Source organism: Mus musculus, chromosome 3 (genome assembly GCF_000001635.26).
Source record: "Mus musculus strain C57BL/6J chromosome 3, GRCm38.p6 C57BL/6J".
Lineage (NCBI taxonomy): Eukaryota > Metazoa > Chordata > Mammalia > Rodentia > Muridae > Mus > Mus musculus.
In genome coordinates this window covers 24,768,072-24,795,295 of record NC_000069.6, presented here as the reverse complement: position 1 = coordinate 24,795,295, position 27,224 = coordinate 24,768,072, and the positions used below count along the sequence as shown (strand labels likewise).

General features: G+C 36.9%; 1 protein-coding gene across 2 annotated transcripts in view; it reads left to right on the top strand.

Moving 5' to 3' along the window:
- The window catches only part of Naaladl2 (N-acetylated alpha-linked acidic dipeptidase-like 2), a 1,346,047-nt gene that overhangs the window by 348,854 nt on the left and 969,969 nt on the right, over window positions 1-27,224 (top strand). The window contains exon 1 of one of the 2 annotated variants that reach the window (NM_001326288.1): window positions 11,290-11,844. The exons of the other annotated variant lie outside the window; for it this stretch is intronic. Within the exon in view, the coding sequence (NP_001313217.1) occupies window positions 11,802-11,844 (43 nt within the window). The 5' untranslated portion in view covers window positions 11,290-11,801. Of the gene's footprint in view, window positions 1-11,289; window positions 11,845-27,224 lie in introns of those variants that run through there. 2 annotated transcript variants of the gene reach the window in all.

The following is a 27,224-nucleotide window of genomic DNA, read 5'->3' as shown; positions in this document are numbered from 1 at the left end:
TAGCACTGGAAATGTAAATGAAGAAAATACCTAATTTTAAAAAAACGATTAAAAAGAAATTCTGCAGACAAAAAAAAAAAAAAAAAAAAAAAAAAAAACAAAACACAGAGAGAATTTTTTTTTCAGCTGACAGGAACAAGACAGAATACTCAAGGGCACTTTTGAAGCAGTAGGAAACAAAATGTGCATCCACACAAAGAGAGAAACAGTGGAAGATACTGAATGTTTCTTTAAATATAAGAAAATGTTTCTCTTCTTTTGAATGCACTTAAAATATAACAGAATATGCTTAAAGCAGGAATAATGGCAAGAAATTGTAAGGCATTACAGCATATACTTCAATAAATGTATGCTATTGATATCACACAGCATAGAAACAGTAAGTCTCTAGATTCATTGTATGTGAAATTATATATTGTTTGATTATTCTCTGTGTTACCTTAAAGTTAAATAGATTAATCTGGGGAAAAGGAAAGGGAAGAAAGTGAAATTAAGAGATTTAGAAACAGAAGGAATGCTGAACTTAAAGGAGAATGTGCAAATAAAAATGAATACTAAAGTTAATTTTCAAGGTGAAGCAATATTAAGAACAAAAGGAAAATGATAACAACATATAGGAATCAAAGATCAATGTGGTATAACTAAATCCAATTACAATTATAATTACACTCATTGAGTATAAGGAGAAATAAAAGATTTATTGAGGATGTTAAAGATAAAGGATTTCACATCCTCACCAGCATCTGTTATCACCTGAGTTTTTGATCTTAGCCATTCTGACTGGAGTGAGATGGAATCTCAGGGTTGTTTTGATTTGCATTTCCCTGATGACTAAGGTTATTGAACATTTCTTTAGGAGGTTATCAGCCATTTGAGTTTCCTCAATTGAGAATTCTCTGTTTAGCTTTGTTACCCATTTTTATTATATATTCTTCATTTACATTTCATATACTATCCCCAAAGCCCCCTATACCCTCCCCGTGCCCTGCTCCCCAACCCACTCACTCCTGATTCCTGGCAGTGGCATTCCCCTGTACTGGGACATATGATCTTCACAAGACCAAGGGCCTCTCCTCCCATTCCTCTGCTACATATGCAAGTAGAGACACACTCTCTAGAGGTTAGTTAGTTAGTAGTTAGTTCATATTGTTCCTCCTATAGGGTTGCTCCTTTAGCTCCTTGGGTGCTTTCTCTAGCTCCTCCACTGGGGGCCCTGTGTTCCATCCAATAGCTGACTGTGAGCATCCACTTCTGCACTTACCAGGCACTGGCATAGCCTCAAAAAGGACAGCTATATCAGGGTCCTGTCAGCAAAATATTGCTGGCATATGTAATAGTGTCTGGGCTTGGTGGTTGTATATGGGATATACCCTCAGGTGGACAAGTCTCTGGATGGCCTTTCCTTCTGTCTCAGCTCTGAACTTTGTCTCTGTAATTCCTTCCATGGGTATTTTGCTCCCTATTCTAAAAAGGAGCAAAGAATCCACACTTTGGTCTTCCTTCTTCTCGAGTTTCATGTGTTTTGCAAATTGTATCTTGGATATTCTAAGTTTCTGGGCTAATATCTGCTTATCAGTGAGTGCACATCATGTGTGTTCTTTTGTGATTGGGTTACCTCACTCAGGATGATATCCTTCAGATGCATCCACTTGCCTAAGAATTTCATGAATTCATTGTTTTTAATTGTTACGTAGTACTCCATTGTGTAAATGTACCACGTTTTCTGTATCCATTCCTCTGTTGAGGGACATCTGGGTTCTTTCCAGCTTCTGGGTATTATAAATAAGGCTGCTACAAACATAGTGGAACATGTGTCCTTATTACAAGTTGGTCTGTTCCCCATTTTTAATAGGGTTATTTGGTTCTCTGGAGTCTAACTTATTGAGTACTTTGTATATATTAGATATCAGATGTAAGATTGGTAAAGATCTTTTCCTAATCCTAAAGAAGACAAAAAAAAAACAAAAAAAAAAACAAATAAAACAAAAAACAAAACAGATTCTATTCTAAGGTCTGGTAAGGAAAGGAGCTTTACATACAAAATTAAACAAAAAGTAAAAATCCAGAAATAAAGTATTAATATGAATAACCAAACTGATACGCAACAGGGCATCAAGAATAACATATACCCAGTCACAAAAGAACTCACATGATATGTACTTACTGATAAGTGGATATTAGCTCAGAGACTTAGAATACCCAAGATATAAGATACAATTTGTAAAACACATGAAACTCAAGAAGAACGAAGACCAAAGTGTGGATACTTTACTCCTTCTTAGAATTGGAAACAAAACACCCATGGAAGGAGTTACAGAGACAAAGTTTGGAGCTGAGACGAAAGGATGATTCATCTAGAGACTGCCACACCTGGGGATCCATCCCATAATCAGCCTCCCAACGCAGACATATGCCAGCAAGATTTTGCTGAAAGGACCCAGATATAGCTGCCTCTTTTGAGGCTATGCAGGTGACTGGCAAACACAGAAGTTGATGCTCACAGTCAGCTATTGGATGGAACACAGGGCCCCCAATGGAGGAGCTAGAGAAAGTACCTAAGGAGCTAAAGGGTTCTGCAACTCTGTAGGTGGAACAACAATATGAACTAACCAGTAACCCCCAGAGCTCGTGTCTCTAGCTGCATATGTATCAGAAGATGGCCTAGTCCACCAACAGTGGAAAGAGAGGTCCATTGGTCTTGCAAACTTTATATGCCTAAATACAGGGGAACACCAGGGCCACAAAGTGGGAGTGAAGGTGTGAGGAGAGGGGGGGGGCATAGGGGACTTTTGGGATAGCATTGGAAATGTAAATGAAGAAAATACCTAATAAATAAAAAGGAAAAAAAAAAGAATAACATATTATCCTGCGTGTGATGGTGCACAGCTAGAATCCTGGCCTTCCAAAGGCTATTCTCTCCTCTGATTCCTTTCCATCTTCGTATATATTCCTTCCTCCTCCCCCTAATCCCTTTATTTATATTTGTACATATATAGTTCATATATGTGTAGCTAATCTTCTGATAATCCATTTTTCTTCCCAGTTCTTCACTGTCTTTAATTCTTTCTATGAAAGAAGCCATGGTATACATCACCTAGAATGATAGATGATGGTATACAACTCCATTTTCCTGCAAAAAACATAATTCCATTCTTGTTTACAGAGAAATGGAACTCAACTCTGTGTAGGTATATCACCTTTTTTATTATCATTCACCTAGAAATGGGTACCTAGCTGGCTCCATAACTTGGTTATTGTGAATAGCATTGCAATAAAGATAGATATTAGTGTGGGTCTGTGCTCTGTTGACTTTGATTCCATGGAAACTATGCCTAAAAGAAAATCTCACCTGTATTTCTACTATGCTTTCACCAATGTATATTTCCCGGAGCACTATAGAAAGGACCTTCACGCTGTCACCAGCCTTTGCTGTCATTTGTTTTATTGAAGTTAGTTATCCTGATGCTGGTGAGATCTACTCTTAATGTCGCTTTAATTTGCTTTTCCCTTGTGGCTAAACACATTGAACATTTCCATTCACATTTTATTGGTCACTGTATTTTTTTTTTTAAGATTTCTGTTTGCTTTCTTTTCCAATTTATGGACTGCAAAATTTGAAAGGTTTTGATATTCATTTTTTGAGTTCTTATATACTTTAGTCAGTCATTGAGTTTTTATATAATGAGTTTTAATTAAGCCTCATTTGATGAGTAGCTGGTGAAGAATTTTCGCCTATTCCATAAGCTTTCTTTACTGAGTTTTTTCCTTGGCTGTACAGATGATTAACTCTGTGAAATTCCATGTGTCTACTGTTTTATAGTGCCATTTGTAAGAATTTTAGGTTATAATATCAGCAAGCTCAATTGCAATAATGGAGGTCTACTGTGATATGTTTTCAGTGACCAGAGAAGTTGTCTTCACTTTAGTGAACCACATCCAAAGTAATTTAGATAGATTATCTGCAGGGCATCTATCACAATATGAGGCTGAGTTGGGAATTGCTTAGGGTACAGAAAAGGAAATGATGAATCACTGAAAAAGTTTAGGTGAAGAATTATAGACAATGTAAATGTTTAGGGAAATATTACACACAATACAACTTATCAACTTATCTGTAATATATGCTCACATTATAGATCTCCAATCCCATTTGAATGTCTTCAAGCTATTCCTGTAGCATTTTAACTAAGAAAAGAAAATACTGTTGTCTTACTTTGCAGGCACTCGTTCTTTATGAAAAAATAAATAAATAAAGTTCATCTGTTAATTCTTGCCATTTCCTGAACTTTGCAATCTTCTTACAAAAAAATTTTCCTATTTTCAATGGCAATGATAGGGAAAAAGAACAGTAAGCATTTCTGTAAAAATGTTTTCTTTCATTCTTAAAAATATGTTTCTCTTTGTATCAGAAGATTTCTGAATTGTTGGCATTGTTCATTCAACAGGGCCATATGTAACCAAAATTTGAATCCCAAACAGCAGTTCTAATGTGTGTAACTTTTAGTAAACACTCATAATGGTATTTTGTATATTTACATTGCAACTGGGAAGAAGGCTGTAGATACTTGGTTATTAAAAATCAAGGCTAGGGATAAATTTCTGTGATAAGGCGTGATACGCAAAAGCCTGGGTTTCATCTTCAGCAGCAGCTAAGTGTGTGTACACACATGAGCATCACCTCGCCAACTTTTAGAAGTTAGTTACAAATCTAGAACTGTATAGAAGAAATAAGGCCAATTATAACAATTATTAGAAATGCTATGCTATTTTGTACTGCCTCATTACTTTTGCTCAACATAATCAGACATGGGATGTCAGCATGGCTTTCCTGAGTTCATTTTCTGTTTATCTCCTTTACTCTAGGTTATTGACCTGTATGTTAATTTATAGGAGTGACTAACATGCCTGATAGCTGTCTCATCCTCTTTCAAAGCTGAAGGTATACATATAAGAACAACATGTTTCTGTCAGTTTTTATAATGTCCTGTTCCACACTCAGAAAAGGTACCAAGATGTCTCCAGTCTTATCCTAATCCTGCACTTCTCTTGGATTCCAGAAACATCAGAACATCGACAGGCAGACCATGACGTTTGGATGGAAAACATCCAAACGGGATTATTTGTTTTGTGTGTACAAGGGTATCCACTCCAGGTGATAATTTCTCTGGGGATACTTTGATCAGTGGGATTAGCTAGACCACAGTTTGACCAGGTCAGGTTAATGATATCTATGTTGCCTGATCCAGTTCTTCCTTTGATTAAACCTAAATCTCATGCCAGTACCAGAAAGACAGTGTAACTATTTCTCTGCCATTACTTGTGTTTGGTTGCTCTGTGACTCATGCCTGGACCTGCCATACTGAGATCCTAAGTCTCAACACTGGTGCATGACTCCAGATACACAGGGATAACGGAAATGTGCATAACCTGTAAAATAGTTCAGATTTTATATTAAGAACAAATTTCTATAGAAACAGAATATCTAAAAATCTTGTGCAGGATTTGTGATCTCTTACAATTGCTTTTATTAGAGAGTAAGAACATTTAAAAAATTTAAGAAAAATTTAAAAAATTACAGGTTCATCTTTTATAAAAATTGTCAATGTTTTATTTCTGTGAAGATGTAAACAATCTAACCTCGGTTAATTTACTTACACCACTAGAAAATTTAAAACATATTAATTTTAAATTGACCACCAATGTTGAGTAAAATTAGTTTCTTTCTTTCTTTCTTTCTTTCTTTCTTTCTTTTTTTTTTTCCTTTAGAAAATCTAAACATAAGACCTCTTCTCTTAAACTAGAAAACTAGCAAAAAGAAAAAGGATACTACAAAAGATAGAGACGCTGTAAGGCCAAAACCCTTTACCAATTCACTAGCTCCCATACATGGCTTCTTAACTTCATTATGATAGTTTGATAGGAAGGAAATATGCAGTACAGTTTCATTTATCAATCATCAACATTTATCAAACAGTTATGAATCTGGAAGATGTAAACTCCACAGGTAAGAAATGCTCTAATGCCTGGCTTTACTGAGAATATGAGGCTGAGCCACAGGAAGCCTTGGCTAATATTTAAAATGATATTTTAAAGTTGATTGATATGTTAGCATATAGAAATGCTAGAGACTGGAAGAGGGGCAAGGGATAAATGGAGCAGTTAAATTCAACAGTGAAGTTACTATCTTTATTTCTTCATTACATTCTTAAAATTGCTGAATTGTCTGTAGCATCCCCTAAGACGATGAGATACCTCATTTTCAGCATCCTCTTAGGACTTTCTCCCTACAGCTACCTCTCCATTGAGTCCATCAGCCTAAACAAACCCATCCATAGAAGCTCAGTGCATATCGCTCTGTTCTCTTCTTTTCTCTCGCTTTTCTCATTTGATAAATCTGGTCTCTGTAGGAAAGACAGCAGCCATTTCACTTTAGAAGAAAGTCTATTTTAAGTAGCAGCTGCTTGGGGAAAGTTTGGAGACTTTAATCCTTAGTCCTCTTTTCTTTAACAATGCTAGCTGGCATGCAGTCAGCAGGAACATAAAACCAGGGCTTTCAGAGAAACTCTCACAGTAGAGAGTAGTGGCCCATTATGACTGTGAACAAAGGCAGTTCTCCTGGAATCATTTTCTAGGAAGGCATGTTATGGCATTGTGACTTCATTACAAAAGAAGGAAGGACAGAAGAAGCAACGTAAAGAGAAGGAAGAATAAAAGATATAAAAAACACTGAGAGAGCACTGAGTTATAACCCATTTTTCTCTGATTCTCATAATTAATATGTTACTTTTGACACCTTACTTTTGATCGCATTTACAGTGTTGACTATGACATTCAGTGCTTAGTTTAACAAACCATTGTAATTACTATGTTTAGTTTGGATATATTCATTTGTTTTGGATGTTAAGTGCAGAAACGTCCCTCGAAAGCCGATGCACTTCCCCTCTCTCCTTGGTGTCATTTCCTTACAGATGAGTTACCCATGCTAGTCAGGAAAACTTATTTCTTAACAGAGAGTAGTATCTGAAATGTGCTTTGCTGTAGTTGATGATCATAGCTGGTTATCTTTTCTTTTACGGTGCTTGTTTGTTTTGTTTTGTTGGATTTTGGTTTTGTTTGTTTGTAGTTTTGGTTATATATTTTTAAAAGTTACATAGAAAACTGTCTTCATATTTTGGTATTCCTATTGAGCCTACATGATTATATGATTGCTTTTTATGATTTCTATATGTCTTAAACTTCCCAAACCGATAACTTGGCCTGAGTATTCATTTCCTGTTGCACTTGTCTCAGCCTACACATAGAAAATACATTCAGTTTGTTAAGTAACAGTGTACACATTTAGACTAGTGTGTAGGCATGTACTTTGAATTTGAATTTTCTTTCCTTTCAAAGCATTACCATAGACATTTACATTTCATGGTCTATCCCATAGCAGTGTGTGTGTGTGTGTGTGTGTGTGTGTGTGTGTGTGTGTGTGCTTGAATTTGTGTAGCTTCTTGGCTTGTCTTATTTAGGAAACCTACAGAAAATAGCAATGAAACCAGCAATACTCTCCATATTATGAATTCTGACTTAGTCAGCTTCCTTCCTAATGCATTTTCTTATCAATGAGTCACTATGTTAGTTCTTCATTATCTTTAGTGCCCAGAATCCATTGGCTATATGTATATTTTGAGAGTAGAGCCAAGGGTAACTAAAAAATTCTGTCTAGTTGGCAAGGAGTGTGCTAATATGCCAGTACACCTATAGCTTTAGGAACTTCCCCTTGTTCTACAGTATGCATCATGTCCATTTACTAGCCTACTCAGCCCACTTTATTCTGGAAGGACTCAAATAATTACATGGCACTGACATAGAAGACACAAAACAAATGGACAGATATTATATTAAAGTGGTCATTTATGAGGGGGGCAGGGTAAATACATACATATGGAGATCAAAGGACAAATTTCAAGAGTCAGTTCTCCACTACCACTCTGGTACTCAGGTCTCCAAGGATACAAATGATGTCATCAGGATTAGCAGGAAACTAGATCATCATGTTAGGCCCTAACATAAAAATGCTCTTTGTTACAAATAGCCACCCATATCCCCCCTAAAAAAGTCCACGTTCAGTGAAAAGAATCATTGTTCTAGAGTACTAGACGGTGAAATGTCTGGCTATAAGTGATATCATGGCTTTTAATTGAGAGCATTTCTTGTACCATGACCATTCCATTACCGTCTATGACAGTTGGTGACAGCGGACGAGATAGATTATGAGCAGGTACACAGGCTAAAAACATGTGTGATAGTAGACTGTGACAAGGGTCAAGTGAAAGAAAATCTTTAGCCTCATGAAAGGACATGTAGGATGACACAAAGGGATTCTCAACTCAAAAGGGGTGCCAAAAGAAGTTTTGAAAATTGTCACGTAAACAGAAGACAAAGACATTTTGGTGGTGGAGACTGTAGAAAATATTTGGGCTCTTCAAAAACAAATCAAGGCCTATAGAGATGTCTCAGGCAGGAAGTTATGTGTTATGTAATCATGAGCACTTGACCCAGATTCCCAGCACCAGGATACAGACATGAGTTCTATCTACCTGTAATCCAGCACTACTATGGTAGGGACAAGATACTTGGTTCAGTCAGAGGATCTACCTCAAAAGTTGTGTTTGAGATTCACTTGGTAAGTTAGCTTCTGTCTTAAACACATGCATACACAGGCACAACTGCACATGGACTTACATGAACATTGACACATATATAACCAGCAGCAGCAGCAAGCAATCATTTCCCCCAAACAAGTTTTTAAGCAGGTGCAGAGGCATGGGCGAGAAAGAAAATCATATGTAGCTGTGCAAGATATTTTCTGAATATTGCAATTGTCTCTGTCACTGAGAATAGGAGTACTGTATTCTACTTTCACTGCAACCTCCTTCATGCTGTAATTCAGAAACCAATGCAAGCATAATGGTACACTATCCTTGTACTGACTCATGGTAGGTGCCTGGGGCAGTGATGTCAATACATTTCCAACCTTGTTAAAAAGAGTGAGGATTAATATGCCTGTTGGTCCTCCGATTATGAAGTAAGAATAAGATTATTATAGCATTCTACTGGCAAGCACTCAATTTCAACCTGCTTTTGTTAATGTCTGCAGCATGGTATATGCAATAAATAATTCTACTGTACTCAGAAAGAGAACTGTATCCTGGAGTAGTCCCATTTTGGATGACTGGAACCTTGTACAGTTTGATAGTAAACTGTCTGGCATCCTCATCTGAGTAGGTGGATATAAAGCAAGTGAACTGTAAGTCACTAAATGGTAAAGTCAACATAGACCATTGAAATGTGGGGCTGAAGAAAAGGCCCAGATGTTAAGACAATATACTGCTCTTGAAGAGGAGCAGAATTAGGTTCCCAGCACAGACTTCAGTCGGCTCAGAATAGCCTAATACTCCAGCTCTAGAGACTCTGAGAAGTTAGGTCTGTGTAGGCAGCTGCACTTTACATGCACAAACAAAGACACACATGTGTGCACATGCGCGTGTACACACACAAACACACACACACCACACTAAATATTAAAAAACACTACATTCTAACAAATACTCTATTACTGTCATGTTTTTCTCTTTTCATTAGATATTTTCCTTATTTACATTTCAAATGTTATCCCCTTTTCTCATTTCCCCTCTGAAAACCCCCCTATCCTATCCCCACCCCACCCTCCACCCCCACTCACAAACCCACCCACTCCCATTTCTCTGCCCTGGCATTCCCCTGAAGATAATTTCTTTTCATTTATTTTTATTAGATAATTTCTTTATTTACATTTCAAATTCTATCCCGAAGGTCCCCTATACCCTCCCCTCATCCTGCTCCCCTCCCCATCCACTCCCAAGTCTTGGCCCTGGCATTCCCCTGTACTGAGGCATATAAAGTTTGCAATACCAAGGGGCCTCTCTTCCCAATGATAGCCAACTAGGCCATCTTCTGCTACATATGCAGCTAGAGAAACGAGCTAGCTCTGGGGATACTGGTTAGTTCATATTGTTGTTCCACCTATAAGGTTGCAGACCCCTTCAACTCCTTGGGTACTTTCTCTAGCTCCTCCATTGGGAGCCCTGAATACCAAGATATGATTTGCAAATCACAAGAAAATCAAGAAGAAGGAAGACCAACACATGGATACTTCATTCCTCCTTAGAATAGGGAACAAAATACTCATGGAAGGAGTTAGAGAGACAAAGTTTGGAGCTGAGAGGAAAGGATGGACCATTCAAAGAGTGTCCCACCCGGGGATCCATCCTATAATCAGCCACCAAACCCAGACACTATTGCATATGCCAGCAAGATTTTGCTGAAAGGACCCTGATATAGCTGTCTCTTGTGAGGCTATGCCAGTGCCTGGCAAATACAGAAGTGGATGCTCACAGTCATCTATTGGATGAAGATAATTTCTAACTGCTGGCCTTTATTATTGCTTATATAGACTACTTATAAAATTATATTTTGCATTTTAAGCCTGAAAACATATTATGCAGATTATTTGAAGGCATCAATGTTGTATATATATATATATATATATATATATATATATATATATCACATATAGTGTTTTTCTAGTGAAAGCCAAGAGTTAAAAGTACTGAGGTGGATAAAAGATGAATATTCAAATAAATCCCTACAATTTATAAATAATTTCTTCTGTCTTTTACAAATTATCATTAAAAGGATAAAGTTCCAATTTATGGTTCATCATCTTAGTACTTGTATTTCCTTGAGGTTTAGCTGTTAGGGTCAGGTAACTCAGTTTCCTATTTTAAATACATGAATATTATTTGTCTATACAAAGGAGGACCGGGCCTCTAATACAGAATGGAAAACTCCTTGTATTTCAACACTATTTTACAATAGAGTTTCTGTAGGCCTGGAGCTTGCTACATGGACCATGTGACATCAGACTCAAATAATCCACCAGCCTATCCCTCCTGAGTGCAGGAGGGTCATGCATGACACCCCACTGACTCAGTCTGAAATTATTTCAATCTCCCTGGTAAATCTGGCGTAGTGATGCACAGCTGAAATCCCAGAACTAGGGAGAGTATAGAAAGAACAGAAGTTTCAGCCCACCCGGTGCTACACAGTAAGATCACTTCTAAAACAAATGAGCAAAAAATAGTAGGTGGATAAAATAATAATAAATAAATATATAGCATAGCTAAATCAGAAAAGAGCTAGTGTTCCTACCTGGGGGGCGGGGTGGGGCAGACATAAATAAAAACCAACCAAACAAAAAAGACAAAACAAAGAAGACAAACAAAAGGAAAAACAGGAGGAGAAAGAAGAGAACGAAAACGAGAGAAGAAAAATGTCCCTTCCTTTATCTTTACCATCTATCATTCGTTGTTTAGTAGTGTCACACATTATTTTGAAACAGGTTAGGAACACTACAAATAAAAGAAAAAAAGAAAAAGAAAAAAAAAACAGAACGAAAATTTGCCTGTGACTTATGTAGTGTTGGAAATACTGCCAACACTCAGGGCAAAAGTTAATATCAAAACTGAAACAAAGCCGTGTTTTGTGAAGCGGTTTAGTAACAGGACATTGGGAGAAAGCACGTTAGCTCACTTCATAGTAAAACAGGTCCTGCAAGGCCAGGTAACTCAGGAAGCAGAGTGGTAATTATTCACAGAAGAAAGCCGGTAGTGTACTGTTACAATACTACTGTAGCAAGTCAGAAGGTCGCTAGGCTTCCAGGGTAGCTGACACAGCCCGAAACTGCTTGGCCCCCTTTAAAAAGAGAGAATAAAATGGGAGAGAATGAAGCTGGCTTACCTAACATGTCTTTGCAAGGTAAGTGCCAACAGCCTTGGAGCTGTTCTCAATCAGAAACTTCAGTAGTGTTATCGCATGCCTGTGTGCTTGTGTGCATGTGACAGAGTTGCATTCTGAGGTATTCAGGGGATGGATTGGAGAGGTGCCGATTGTTCCTGGTGTGGAGAATGAATGTTTTCACTGCCATGCTCACTCCTGTAACAGAGAATCACAAGTGTAGTGGAGAGTAAAGCCTTGTACCCTCCAGCATGAGGCTGGAGAGGCGGTGCCATGGGCTCCAGCGCGTTTTCAGGGGTCCTTCCCTCAGCACTGGCAGAATGTTTGCTTTTGCTTGTACACGTGGACGTTTTGTTTGTAATCAGCGACTGTCATCACTATCAGGCAGGTTTACAAGTTAAGTGTTATTGTAATCAATGTAACTCCAGTGTTTAAATGAAGAAAACAGGATCCCAGCAGCCGAGCTTATCAGCTGGCACAGAGGCTTATTTTACATGTCTTACTTAATCAAATACCTTTGCCCTCTGAAGGCTTGGCTCTGTTGACTTTGGCTACACTAGGCAGCCATGGTTCATTTGTTGGAAACAAATACGAGGTGGCTCACACATTTCCCTGTTGTGTTTTAAGTAAAATTTTTATTTATTTTAAGTTTATTGAATAGGTAAATATTTTCTCTTAATATTTTTCACAATGATTTTATCATTCACACTGGAAGGTTGTTTACCAGGTTTATAAAATAGTATTTTTGTCAACACATAATTAAAAAAAAACTTTATATTACTTTTTGTCTAGATGGATTCTTATGTAATTATAAAAGATCTATCACCAGAAATCTGTAAAATATTAAACTTTTATTCAATAAAGTAACAAAATATATCTGTCAAATATAACACAGCTGTGAGAAGCAACAGGTGACTTTTGACCTGCTTGACATTTAAAGTGCATCATTTAAAATACAGATAAATTACTGAATTTAAAAAAAAAAATATTTTTGGTTTCATTAGGCTTCCCTATACGTGCTTAAAAATGGCAGCATCTTATTTTGTAAACCTTTGTAACATTTCTAAAACACCTCTTGAAATACTGTATAAAATGTTATTATTTGAACGTACTCAATTACAGTTAATAAAAACATTCTGTGATGAATCAAATTGAAGAGAAAAAAGTTTAAAAGGCTCATTTGGCAAAAAGTATCATTGAGAATGATTTTTGAAAATAGTTTATTTGTATTTATTTTATTAACTAAGTATATGATAGTATTGGAAGGGCATGAGAGACATACCTACATTATAAGAGCATCTCATAAATTTATTATTGGCATGTGATAGCCCTTTCTATGCTATGCTGGTACAGTTCCAAAGTAGAACATAAGTGTTGGAAGACACAAAGCTCCCCCAACACTCTATTTGAAGGATAATAATACACTGGAGTCCTAGAATATGAATACCAGATGTTAACGCTGGTTCCCTTTCTCTGGTACATTCATGTTGTATTTATGGGGGAGTATGATTTTCTACTGTCTTATTCATACATAGGGAAAAGATATCTTACTTTTTGGTAACACATGCCCTGTTCTTCCTCTTCTAATATTATCTTATTGAAACATATTTTCAGCAAATCTACACAGTTCTTACGTATCATCTTGGAGTGCTGACATTCTGTCATTTCAGTCTAAGTCACATTACAATAAAGAGGCACTTTTGAGATTTAATGGAAAACAGAGGTACTTCAGTTCTTTTAAACTATTTCTGAGTTTATTTACAATATAAAGAAAGAATGTAGGAATAACTTTCAGCTTTGTTTATGTGTGTAAAGGTAAGATATCTTGATATTTGCTTACTATCCATAGAATCAAATATAAAGTACAATCTTTACACACAATTGTTGGGTTGTCTATTCCTATGTCTGAAACTGAGTTTCAATGATAAAAATAAATGAAATAAACTATTTTTTAAATTAATTTTATATTTTACCTAATGGTATTTATTCAAAAATTTCTGAGCTGGTCATGGTGACTCACAACTCTAATCCTAGCCCTTGGGAAGCTGAGGTAGAAAGTATGCCAAGAGTTACAGCTAGCCTGGACTGCATAGTGAGTCCCAGGTCAACCTAAGCTATAGTGTGAAACTGTTTTGAAAAAAAGGGAAGAAAGAAAGAAAGAAAGAGAGAGAGAGAGAGAGAGAGAGAGAGAGAGACAGACAGACAGACAGACAGAAAGGAAGGAAGGAAGGAAGGAAGGAAGGAAGGAAAGGAAGGAAAAAAAGGAAGGAAGAAAGGAAGGAAGGAAGAAAGAAAGAGAGAGAGAGAGAGGGAGAGAGAGAGAGAAAGAAAGACAGACAGACAGACAGACAGAAAGAAAGAAAGAAAGAAAGAAAGAAAGGAAGGAAGGAAGGAAGGAAAGGAAGGAAAAAAAGGAAGGAAGAAAGGAAGGAAGGAAGGAAGGAAGGAAGGAAGGAAGGAAGGAAGGAAGAAAATAAAGAAAATCATAACTCTTGAGTTTCTTGAAATAATTATTGCTAACATGTTTGAAACTTGGAATTTTCTGTTTGAAACACTATATTCCGATGTTGTTCCTCAAATATGAGCCTCATTTCTGGGTGGTGAGTGTTTGGCTTTGAGGACTTTGCATTATCATTACCTGGTCACTGGAACTCTTATGTGTGCCTTTGAGCCATAACTGTCTGAAGACTTTTCTGTAGAGTATTGAATATGCTGGGCCATCTCTAGGCAGAAATGAAGGATAGATGGTTTAAATATATGACCCGAGTGTGTTGTTTGGAATTAATCTGTGACAGAAAGCAGTCCCTGTTGGAGGTGTTTTTGTCATGAGAATTCTTTTAAGTAGCTTAGTGCAGCAGTAGGAAGGGTGAATGTGAGAAGTTGAAGCTCTGCTACTCTTCTGCCTCCTGCCATATGAAGATTCAGTAAGCACTTCCATGCCATATGCTGAACAGATGATCCAGGACTTCTGATTCCCAGAACTGTGAATAGGACAGTTGTACTAATTATTAATTCACAGCCTAAGGGCGTTATGCTAGAGCAACACAAAGGCTAGTCATATATATTTAGATTCCCCATTTGATATATATATATATATATATATATATATATCCTATTTTACATATCCATATATACATATGGCCCACATAAGCTCATGGGTGCACCTGTTCTTATTACCAAAGCCTAGGCACTATTAATTATTTACATTCTAACAGCATTGGAAGCCAGTCTATAGTTAAGTTAATCCAATTCTATCGTCAGCCTAATATGAAGGAACTTCAATCATCTTTCTAAACAGGAAAAGTAATTACTTTGTGTCCCCATATTAAAGTAACCATGCAGAGAATTTAAGATATGAAAGATACGAAATTTATGATGATAGTTCATAATGTTCCCAGGTTTTCCAATGTGAATTATGTAGGTTAAGACAGAATGCAAACTATGGATAACGTACATAAATAATGGGTTATAAAGAAGAGGCCTGTGATTTCTAAATATTGCTGTTTGCTGAAGAATGGAAGAACTGCTTTCTTCCATATCATGAGGAACCTCACAGCTCTGTCTGTTGGTCTGGAACACAAGTGGAAGCTATGCTCCAGGGTGCTCAGTCAGCTGGAGCTCCTTTCTTGTCTAGCTACCTAAACCGTTCTGTAGTTTCCCATTCCCCAGAGGCCAACACTAGTCATAAAAAGGCTTCTTACCTCTTTTCTTTCATAAATGACTTAATTTTTAGCTTTGGATATATCTTATAAACAAGCATAAAAGGATCATGTAAAACTGTAAAAAAGAAGTTGATGACATGTCATCACTCAGCGTGTGGACCTTGCCAGGTGACTACTGTTTCAGAGCTTAGTCTTGTGTACTTTTCCCCATGCTCTTCCTCAGGCTCTGTCTTTATTTGGATGTGTCTAAGGCTACTAGACTTCTTATAAAGGACAAAGGTATCAATTCACCCTAGTGATTACTGAGTAAACTACAGTGGAGTTTTGAGTTCTACCCACTGCTTACCCCTCAGCAGGGTGGGTGGTATTGGGTGCTTGTGATAACAGCTCTCCTTCCCTCCTTTGCTCCTTCCTGTTCTTTTGTTCTAGGAAACAATTATTTACACTCTACAAGGCTAGGCAGAGGAGAAACATGATTCTGAGGAATTGGCTGGGCTTAGTGGAAGACTTTGCCAAGCCCTAGCAAGAGAAGAGTCTTCCACAACACACAGAGGAGTAGCTGACAAAAGAGAGGGAAAACTGCCAGGGGAAACTAACATTATCAGGTCAGAAGAGAGCTTGGAAAAATATTGAGTCTAGTGTATGTGTTGTGTGGAGTAGCAAGCAGAAAATCTATAAAACTAAGAAAGAAAAACAAAACGAATGCCCTTCTTTAGATTTAACTGTTCTTCAGAACGGCAGTCTCTATCCTAACCATCCAGGGCCTGTAATGAAATGGGAGAATTTAGTGCATTATTTTCTAAAGGTACATACTTTCAAATCAATAATAAAAGCCAATCTTTGAAGTGATTTCCATAGTGACATATACTAGAATTTGTATTTATGATCTGATGAAAAAACAATGTCTTGGACACAGTTAGGCTATGGTAGGACTGGACCATCCAGTCTTGCCTTTCTTCTTGACTATGTCTTCCGCACATTCACTTTTAAGACATTTAGTTAAACTTTCCTTTCAACCAGTCTGACACCCAGGGAAGTGCTTCTCCTCCTGGTAGGGTTTAAGAAACAATGCTGTTTCTTCTTGGCTAGTAAAAGAAAAACAAACAAACAAAAAGTCTAGGAAGAAACATTGGTGCCTGGGTGTCTGTGGATGTCAGATACAGCCTGAGGGTAGCCAGACTGGATTCTCCAACCTGTTCAACTGGTTTGCTGTGCATATTTACTGTCTGTGCTGGGGAAATATCCCAGCATTCATCATTACAAACCATACCCATGAGTGCTTAGAAATGCATCTAAAGCCCCAGAGAAGATTCCCAGTTCATTACTGGTCCTTGCTGACTTGTAGAATTTTAACAACAGTTTAAATTGAGACAGGTGCAAGGAACTCCACATTAACCATGTCCTGTTATATTAAAAAAAAGCTTCTGCAGCCTCTTAATGATAGATTAAAATAGGGGGTGATGATAGCCTTGAACACTCAGCTGATCTACTACAGAGTTGCAGTGCTTTACTGATTTAACAGAGCATTTTGGAGCTGAAGTTTTCTGCAGCTTCCAAGAGGATTTTGAAACCTGAGAAGAAAATTGAACTTCTTTGGAGACAAGGAAACAGCAAAACTGCCAAGTGGTAAAAGCCCCACATGTATCAGAGTTAAATAAGCCCACGCCTAGGCAAGAGCTTTCGAGAAAATGGCTTCCGAACTTTCTCAAGAACAAGGAGAGGATCAGGGCAGCAAAGTAAGATTAGGGGGATGACATTTTAAGTCTAACCCAGGAAGTAATGAAATCAATGGAACTGAGCTGGGAAGCTGGCTTCCGCTGGTTCCTTTGTCCTTCTAGAAGGAAATAGAATATGTTCCTTATTTGAAATAGATTGACAAGCTATGTCTTCAAAAGAAACATGAGTTAAACTGATTAATAACATGGTACTTAGTTAAAACCTTATGCTGAGGGAAAAGTTATTTCTCAAATGCTTTAAAAACAGTACACCTGGACATTTAGCTTCTAGAAAAAACAGTTTAATCCGCTTTGACTGAAATGATATTTTATGGCATGGAGAATGCTTAAAAATACTTTATGTTTCAATTAAAGTCACTACAAAATTTCAAAGGAAAGGTGCAGCATAGATATACTAGGCTGTGATCATGTAAAATTATTATCAATAATAATGTAATTAAAATATTTTCATGTGTTTAAAAGGGGTTCTCTGTCTTTGAATCTGCTTCCTTTTTCTTTCAGGAGTGGAACAAAGGACGCAGCATTAATCTGATGATTATATGTGTATAAACAGCATATAATTATTACATTCTGTTCTATTTCTCTGGATTTTGGAAGGAGTTTAAACATATTTAGATAATTGGGTAGGACAGTGAGCCAACCTTCATTTTTTTTTTATCACAGTTAATTTTGGAAGGATTATTAACTAAGCGTGTTCTTGGCTTATTATTAGAAAGTATTACACCTGGTTTACAAGTAAAGGGAAAGCGGGAACTGACAGCTTTGCAAAGAAAGCGTCATTAGGATGGAAACATAAAAGGGCTTGGGGCTTCACTAGGTCCCTTGAGCTTTTAATCTCTCTTCAGGAACAGAATGTGTAAACACTTGTATTTGACATGGTATTTGGTTGCTCTGCTGATAGATATGTTTAACTATCCTCACAGTTAAATGCTCTAGAACTTCCTTTCATGAAGGCTTCAGTAACTTACATTGAAAAGCAGGCTATCCCTCCCTTCTAATCCTCTGATCAGTGGGATGCAGGCTCTCTTACACACAGTGCAAATGAATGTACATTAAGAAACATGCAAAAAATCTTACCTGATAAAATCTTCCAAAAGAAAAAAAAAGTGTAATTAAGAGTAAATTTAATGAATAGGAATACAGATTATTAAATATTAAAAAGCACAGTCAACTATACTGCGTGACTTAGAATCTGAGACATGATTAAGCTCTTGAGGTCTATCTATCTGATAATTTTGTTTTCCTTAAAGAAAATGACTTCCTCAAAAATAGAACGTGAGATACCAAGGAGCCTGAGGGAGCATTGTAGTTTATTTCTATTGTTTATGGATCTTTAATGCAAGCACAGACAAGTCTTATCTTCCAATAAGTACTTACAAAGCTGGAAAAATCCTCCGTCTCCTCCGCATTTCTTGGGGACAGGAGAAATGCATTTGCCATAGAGAAGAGACCGGCTTCCTCTCTTCATTTGTGATATCTCACCCCACAGGCAGTTATCTAAGAAGGTGTAGAGCAATATAATGATTTGGTATTGGAAATAGTAGTTTTAATTTCCTCTAGAATTTTAAAATTGGAATTAATAGCTAAAGACAGAGAGAAAAATTTTTGACCAAAAACCCTGAGAAGGAAAGCATACATACATACATACATACATACATATGTGTGCATATGTATGTGTATATGTGTGTGTATGTATGCTTATATGTATGTGTGTGTGCATGCGGGTGTGCATGCATGAGTTTAGCTCTTTTCTTCTCATTGCAAACAAAGAATATGTAAAACAACACCTACTTATTTCATTATAGATTACAAGTAAGAAAACAAATCTGTGTACTTGGGGATGTAGACTATTGAAGGAGTAACTATGTTCTACAATATTATATGCTAAATCTGTATATAAAGTACTTATTAGAATGACCCAAACAACTATCGCATAGTTCACAAGTTTCATTTCAAGCTCCCAGGCAACAACATAAAATTATTTTTAATATATCTTGTGTTGATATGCTATGGGATGTATTAATAATTCCAGATGACCACAGATTCTTGGTCACACAGGCTGATAGGACCTAGAATAATGTCAACAAATAGCTGGAGAAGGTTTGCCTAAAAGAAAGGCATTTTACAGACAACACTGAGAATAATGAAATTAGTTCTAGAGTAACACGAAAAGACTATGTAATTCATATCAGAACCTTGAACTAGATGGTTTTCTTTTGAGTTCCCAAGCACAGTGAATGTTCCTCACATGCATTTATCAGAAAAAAGTACATATAGTTTTCAAATATATTGCAAATGTGACAATAAGAAAGTAAAACAAGTCAAAAGGGCAAATGGCAAAAACAGACTTGGGTTTGGAGTGTGTCTTAGAATCAAACTACTTACCCGTATGAATAAAAACCTAGATTTCATATTGGGCACTGGAGAGAAGATATTGGATGATATAAGCATTTGAATGATGTAACCCTTTATATTTCCCAACTTTTAGAATATATATATAAAAAAAACTGTCAGTTAAATATTTAAAGCATAGTACACCTTGAGGGGTGTCTTTCTATTGGAGTTCCAATTGGATTGTAAGTCCATTGTTGATGTGTCTGGAGGGTAGACAGAGTACTAGAACACTGACTGGCAATGGCTTGCAGAGCATTGGCCTACGACCTTCAGATATAGTAAGGAAGTGCTGCATCCTCTACATTTTTTATTTTCCATATAGTAAAGAGAAATTTTGTATTAAAGGGATAAAATTAATAGGAAACTACTATAATTTTCACTCCCTGAAGACTATAGTTTTATCCTGCAAAGTTTTCTTATTTTTCCTATATATTTCTTTGGGAAAATTTCACATATGCATGGCTGAAAACCTAAAATATTGTTTGCATCTCTAAATTTAATACCTAATATATTCCATTTATTCAAGTACTCTGAAATAATTTAGTGACAACCTGTAGTAATACTGAAATATAGGTCACAGAAGATTTTAGAAAAGTATGTTCTTTTTATGGTATATACATCTGCATAATAGTATAATCTCAAAAATAGTAGAAAGAGCTAGTTTGCATGCCTCTTAGGACACAAATCAAATGTACAAAGCTTGTTTGAGTCTCACAGCTGTCTTAGTTTCTTTTTCCTCAAAAAAAAAAAAAAAAAGCAGCAAACTAGCTGATTCCATTCTGTGATCTGTATATACTGGCTGCTCCATCTGAACCTTCTGCTTTTGTTTATTGCCATTCAGTTACCAGGTACATTGACAAGGAGCCTAAGTCAAAGCAGCCAGGCTCTGTCCCACTGTGTGGTATCATTTCTTTAGTTTCAAACTCAGCAGTTTTCTTTTCATGTAAACCTGTTCATTGTATATTTTTATACTATTAAACTTTTCTCCTGCAATGAAAGACCATACCTGGCATGTTTCCTATAGTACTTTTCTTGCCTGAATCCATATACAGTGTCATGTTTTTAACAAGCGTCTATCTAATATGGTTAGAGAAAGGCAAACATACAATTCGTAGTGTTAGTCCTGTGATTTACATTTATTCAAACATGAAAATTAGCTGAGCTTAAAGTAGTAGCACTTATTATGATTAATAAAATTGTAAGTCTTAACTAAAACACTATTGAAAAATAGCACTGTCCTAAAATTGAAAGAGTCCTTTTGAGAAGATGAGTCCATGGGTATAGCATGCTGTTATTCTAGGGAATTGGAAGTAGTCATTTGAATTCGAAATTGGAGAATCTATTCCTTCCCATTCATGGTACTTCTCCTCCCCAGTGGACCCCACTGAGATTACAGAATGATCAGGCATTATTGCTGGGAAAAAGAAGATAAATGAATGAAACAGAGAGGAGCACATGGTCCACAGACAAACTCATAGAGAAGCAAATGTTGGCCATGGGATGCTTTTCTGAAGGTCTTCAAATCACAAGTAGGAGGCTGAGCTGCTGTTGTTGCTGGTGGTTGTTTTACAGCTAATAGGAGATCTATAAGATGTGTACAGGGTAGATTAGATTATTTGGAGGGGGCAAATATGATATGTTTACCTCTAGTTATAGTACATTTCAGATAACTGTGATGCATTCGAAGCATTATTAAATAGCTTTATTATGATATATTGTACGTGGTATAGCCATGGTCCTGACTTCTGAAAAATCATTCATTCTCTGGAAAAAAAAATTGTATTATTATTTATATTCTGTATAACCCCATATTTTCTTACTGGGGAATTATGAAGATGAGCAATTTTCAGTAATTAGGACATACTTAACTGTAGTCTGCTATCATCACAACAAGCCTCCTGCTTCATTGTTTCAGTTTTCAAATTTGTCTTCAGCATATCATAGTAATAAAGAGCTGAATTCTGTCATAATCATGGCATATGAAGATATTTGGAAGAAAGGTGAAGTCACATGATAATTTGCATATAATGCATGCAGAAAAACTACTGTAAACTCTTAGGTGTCTGATTTGGACAAGAGAGAATGGTGTTTTTAACTAATATGGAGAATGGAAAATGGAAGTGCACTTTAGAGAAGTGAAGGATGTGGGGGGGGGGCTTCAAATAAGACCGTTTACTTGGTAAAGTATGCTCCAATGAAAAGCTAAGATTTAAATTGTGAAAATGAGGCAAGACATAGAATAAATGGAAAGCACTGGGTGTTTGTACAACATAAGTGGTAGATGGTACTGTTGACAGGAGTGGTTGCATATACATTGATTTTAGGATACAAAGATGTGATGGCAGTATATGTCCAAGGTTGACATATACTGAAATGAAACATGAGATGGGGTCAGAGGAGAGAGAGAGAGAAAAAAAACTTTGTCAGATTTCTCAGGGTAATGCAGAGTGGAGTGTTGTATATTAACAGAAACAAAGTTAAATGGTATATGATTTGATTTGGTGGCATCTGAGTGATGCAAGTGTGAGATTAAGGAATGGCATGGGGAAGACTACAATCAGAAACTTGCCAAAATGGCTGCTGAAGAAGATGAATCTGCAGAGACCAACTGTAAGGCACTAAGAGAGGCTTATCACATGATTATCTCAGGCCTTAGAGCCCTGAGCACTAAGGTCAGAGAATGAGAAACAAAGAAGGCAGATTTATCAAAAAGAGTTTTATGAGGCAGATATATTAGGAGACAACTGAATTTCAGATAAGAACAGCACTCTTTGAAAACTCCATCCTTGCTCTGGAATATGCCTTTCTTTCCTGACCTTCATGCTTAAATATGATTAATTACCTTTAATAACACTCAAGCACTACTCAGAAAATAAGCAGAAGGGCTATCTCAGAAGCAGAAAAAGACCCGAATTGTATGTTATAATTCCATTGCATCAACTTTTAACTTTTGTTTTTGGTTACAAAACCCAATGATATAAGTAAAACTACCACTGAGCCACAGCTTCATCACAGCAGTAATTATAAGGAAGATGGGTGGAACACCAGATTTACCAAATTACAAAGAACGTTGGGAGCAAGAGCACCTTTCAAATGGCTTATATCCTTATAGTGAATGAGTTCATCGAAACCAAGAGTCTTGCTGGGGCTCTCTCTGAGGTGTTGGTGCCAGGAGAGATTATTAAGAGGATAGGTCAGAGGCAACTGTGCTGAAGGAGTCAATAGGCAGCACAATGGATGTGAGAAAGTAACACCATTTTTCATAGAGTTGTGCATATATGTCTGCTATTGGTTTCTCTAATTTTAGACCTAGATATTAGCACTCTGGCACTTAACAAAAAGAGAAAATTCTTTCCTACAAATCTATCTGTCTCTGGGAAAAGATTAGATTCTCCAGACTTCGCTGGTAAAAAAAAAGTTTTACACAGTAACTTGACAATTTGTGAAACATTGTAAAGTCAACCACACACACACACACTGTCCACATACAATGAAAGTGAGAGACATATGAAATTTGGGATATCAAGGGCCACTTCCATTCAACATTGTCTGAAAGAAGAGAACTACGATTCCATCAGTATTTAGTCATTCATGGATTAAGATTTTTTTTTCTGCAACTCTTAACTAATATGAGATTTGTAATGATCCATTATTTTATTTTCAGTAATAAAAAAATAGTACAATTGAACATAACTAAGCTGCAATGGAGATGCTGGTGCTATTGAGAGGACCAGGTGACTGGGATCCTTGGACACACCGAGATACTTGCAGAGCACATCCATGCAGCTTGATCAAGTTGTCCTATGTGCTCTCTCAACTGCACAATGACTGGCAGGTAGAGCTAGCTGTTCTTGGAGGAGGACCACATCATTGTCACTCCTCAGACATGACTGAAAGCTTGTAGCATGGAGATGGATGTGTTTCTGTATGTCACTGCTGAAAATAAGTAGACGGTGCAGACCTTTCCAATCCTAAATGAGCTCTGTTTTGAGATCTGAGCTTTTAGCAAACAGCATTAGTGTTGCTGGGCTGGATGTGACACCCTTGTTCATGCTCAACAGTCTAACAATCTTTCTAAGAGCTACCAACAAGAACATTTGCCATGACTGGACCGGTGGCCAGATGAGTATGCATATGCCAACTTTCTTAGATTCCTGAAAACCAACAGATGAAGTACTATTGCTATCATGGCTTGGTTCCAAACATCCTTCATTGTGGAGGACAAGAATGGAAAGATTGTAGGCTATGCTTTGCTCAAAATAGAGGAGGGTACTGATGATCCCCATTCAGTTCTCTGCTGGTGAATCACTCACACTGGTCCGTCAACCTTGTCTAGATCCTGATGGACTAGCTTTCGTGGGTCATGTTTGAGAGCTTCAGTGCTAGTGATACATCTCTGCATATCAGAAAGAGTAACTGGGCAGCCTTTCAACTTTATTCTAACATCCTAACTTCTAAACTAGTAAGCTGGAATGCCCAAGTACCATGCAGATGGGGAAGATGCATGCAGTATGAAGTGACATCCCGCACAGGAAGCAGATAAGCTGAGGAGATGGATGATTGTGCTGAAGAAAGGCAGGTAATGTGGTGCCGGGCTCCAGGGAAGACCAGGAGACTTGGCACAGCATAGTTCTCAGTTCTACAGAAGCCTGGCACCAGGGCAGCCTGCCACAGCCTGCCACAGCCTGCCACAGCCTGCCACAGCCTGCCACAGCCTGCCACAGGTTACAGTGGCGATGGCAGCACTGATGTCCAAGATGCCTCACATGGCTTTAATTTCACTTCCTAGAGGCTCCTTGAGCACTATCCTGTTATTGTAACTACATTTATCTTTTGAAATAATGTGTGCTCTGAAGTATCTTCTCCAGGGTATCTTAACCTGAACCGGGTGCTTTACTAGTTCTCATTCTTTACGGCCACCTTCCACAAAATCTACTGTGATCATGAAGTCATATCCATTCACAGAGCCTGATGTGCAGAAGTCAAGGAGGCTTCAGAACTTCTGTGACCAAATCTTCTTTGGCATCTACCATGCTGTCATTATACCCTCTTGGTAGTTATTCTACACTGCCTTGTATTTATTGCAGGTTATCTCCTATAATGACAGCCAAGAGGTGGAAAAAGCTGAGGAGACTCCCAGCTTTCAGAGTTTGCCATTGATTATATTTATTATATAATATTGATTTTATTTGGCATAGTTAGCACCACAGGTTAGCTCTCATGAACTCTTCCTTTTTTCTGCAAGTATTATATTCTTGCTTTCCCTGGAAACTGCTCATGTTCTTCCCTTTTCTTCTTGAGGATGAAGCTTTCCTTTCCTAGTGGGACAAAGTAAGACATACTGGATTTTTGCAAGGCAAAATTTGTTTATTTTATGGAAAAGTCAATCAGAAATTAAATTTTAGTCTATAATCTTAATAATAAAATATGGTATGAAACTAAAATGTCATTAAGAATCACTAACATAATGAGCTACAATTAAATTAAGCTCTATGTATGTTTGCCTCTTGATAGTCATAGTTTCCTGGTGTACCATTTTAAATGATGAGTCATAAAGAAAAACAGAACAATCTAGGAAAGTATTACAAATATTTACCATTTATGCACATGTGAAAAATAGCAACCATTCAATATCACTACTAGAAAGAATAAGGGTTTGGAATAGTTCATTTTATAGGTGATCTACGTGCTTTCTCATGGATCCTTACAGCAGCGCTTGCATTCCTGTGTGTAGAGCTTTCTCTAAGAACTCATCCCATTTCTTCTTGTCCTCCCTCCACTCACCTTCTTATGATATTTCCATCATACATACATTCCTGGCATTTTTTATGAGAGGTGATAAAGCCCGGCAGAGGTAGTTTGAAGTAAATGGTTCCACTAAATTCAAGAGTATTTTGACCATTAACCTTCACTTTGAATTTTAGGTGACCATACATGATTATTAAAGAGCACAGATTTATCTCTATAAAATACACCTTAAAGAGGTTTTTAGACAATAGAGGCTTTGCTGGTGTGAAGGAAATTTCCTCTTTAGTGTTTCTAACTTAACAAATTACATTAAAGGACATAAACTTACTTATATTATCCATAAACATAATAAAAAATGTTCCACTATATAACATTGACTCAGTCAATAATTCTAGGATTTGCCTTAGGGTTTGAAGAGAAAAATTATTCCTGCTCCCGATTTTAATTATACCATAAACCTTGGGAAATAGTTATTGATCTTCAGCATCTTGTGTCAGAAAGTGTTTTCTTTCTTGCCAGGGAGAATTTGAACAAAGGCTGAAAATGAAGAATTCTAAACGTATCAAAGACAGAGTGGGCGCAATAAACACTTGGTTGCTGTATTTGAGCAACTGAAATGTTTGATGGCTTGAAAATAATGTCTGAACATTTTCCTGCAGAAAAATAGACACACATTGGAGTTAAGAAACATTTTACCTTGACAGGCCTAGTGGTATACACCGGTGTGTATATCCTGGAAGATGAGACAGGAGGATCACAGTTCAGGGGCTACCTGAGCGACACAGTGAGTTCATGGCAAAAACTTAGTGAGAATTTGTCTCAAAATGAAATATTCATTAAGAGCTGGGATATTATTCCATGGTACTGTGTTTACATAGCATGAACAAAATCCCAGTTCCAATCCACAATTCCATGATAAATAAATAAATAAACAAAAGAAACATGTATCTTGTTTTAAATAATGTTTTAATTACCTTTACTATTTTAATACAGAAATAACAAAATAGCATACATCCTGATACCAGAATCTTATTTTGTTAAGATTAAACAGACATTCACCTCTTGTAATAATGGTTAAAATTATGAGTGACAATAAACATACTTAGCTTTAGCTAAAGTTTTATTAACTTCACTATAAACAGACTTCATGAACAGATTCAACAGCTAAATCTACTGTATAATAATGATCCTTTCTCTGAAGGCTCTGTTAGGTACTGTAGGAGCTATATGCTTGAATCAGAACTTAAGCTCATGTCTGCTTTGCATATAATCATGTCCTTCTTCATTAAGTATAGAATCCTTCAGTTGGCATTTTCAGGAAATTACAAATTCCAGTTTAGAACTTCTCATTGAAGTAGGATCATATATAAATTTAGGTTACCAAATGAATTTGCTTATAGAGTCAATTAGTACTCATTCCTTTGACAGAATACCTGTAATAATCGATTTATCCTGATTTATTTCATTTTGGAGTTGTGGAGGCCTCAGTCCTTGCTTGATTAGTTTCATTGGTTTTAGATCTGTAATGAAGAATCTCATCCCTAGGGGAATGCATGTGGGACTAAGTTGTTTTGGGTAACAGCCAGGGAATAAAGAGACAAGGAAGAAAACATGTGTCCAGTTTTTTCCGGGTTGAGGTTTGAGACAGAATTTTCTAAGTAGCTAAGTTGGACATCAAACTTGAAAGTCTTCTGCTTCAGCCTTTGGATACTAAGACTGCAAGCATGCTACATACACAGCCTTCAACTATGTCTTAGTTTGAGCGTTGTCATTCTACACCTGCTGGAACTTCTACACATATCGCAGATATAGTATAGTCTATGTAAAGATATGTTCTAGGCACTGTTTTACACATTACAAA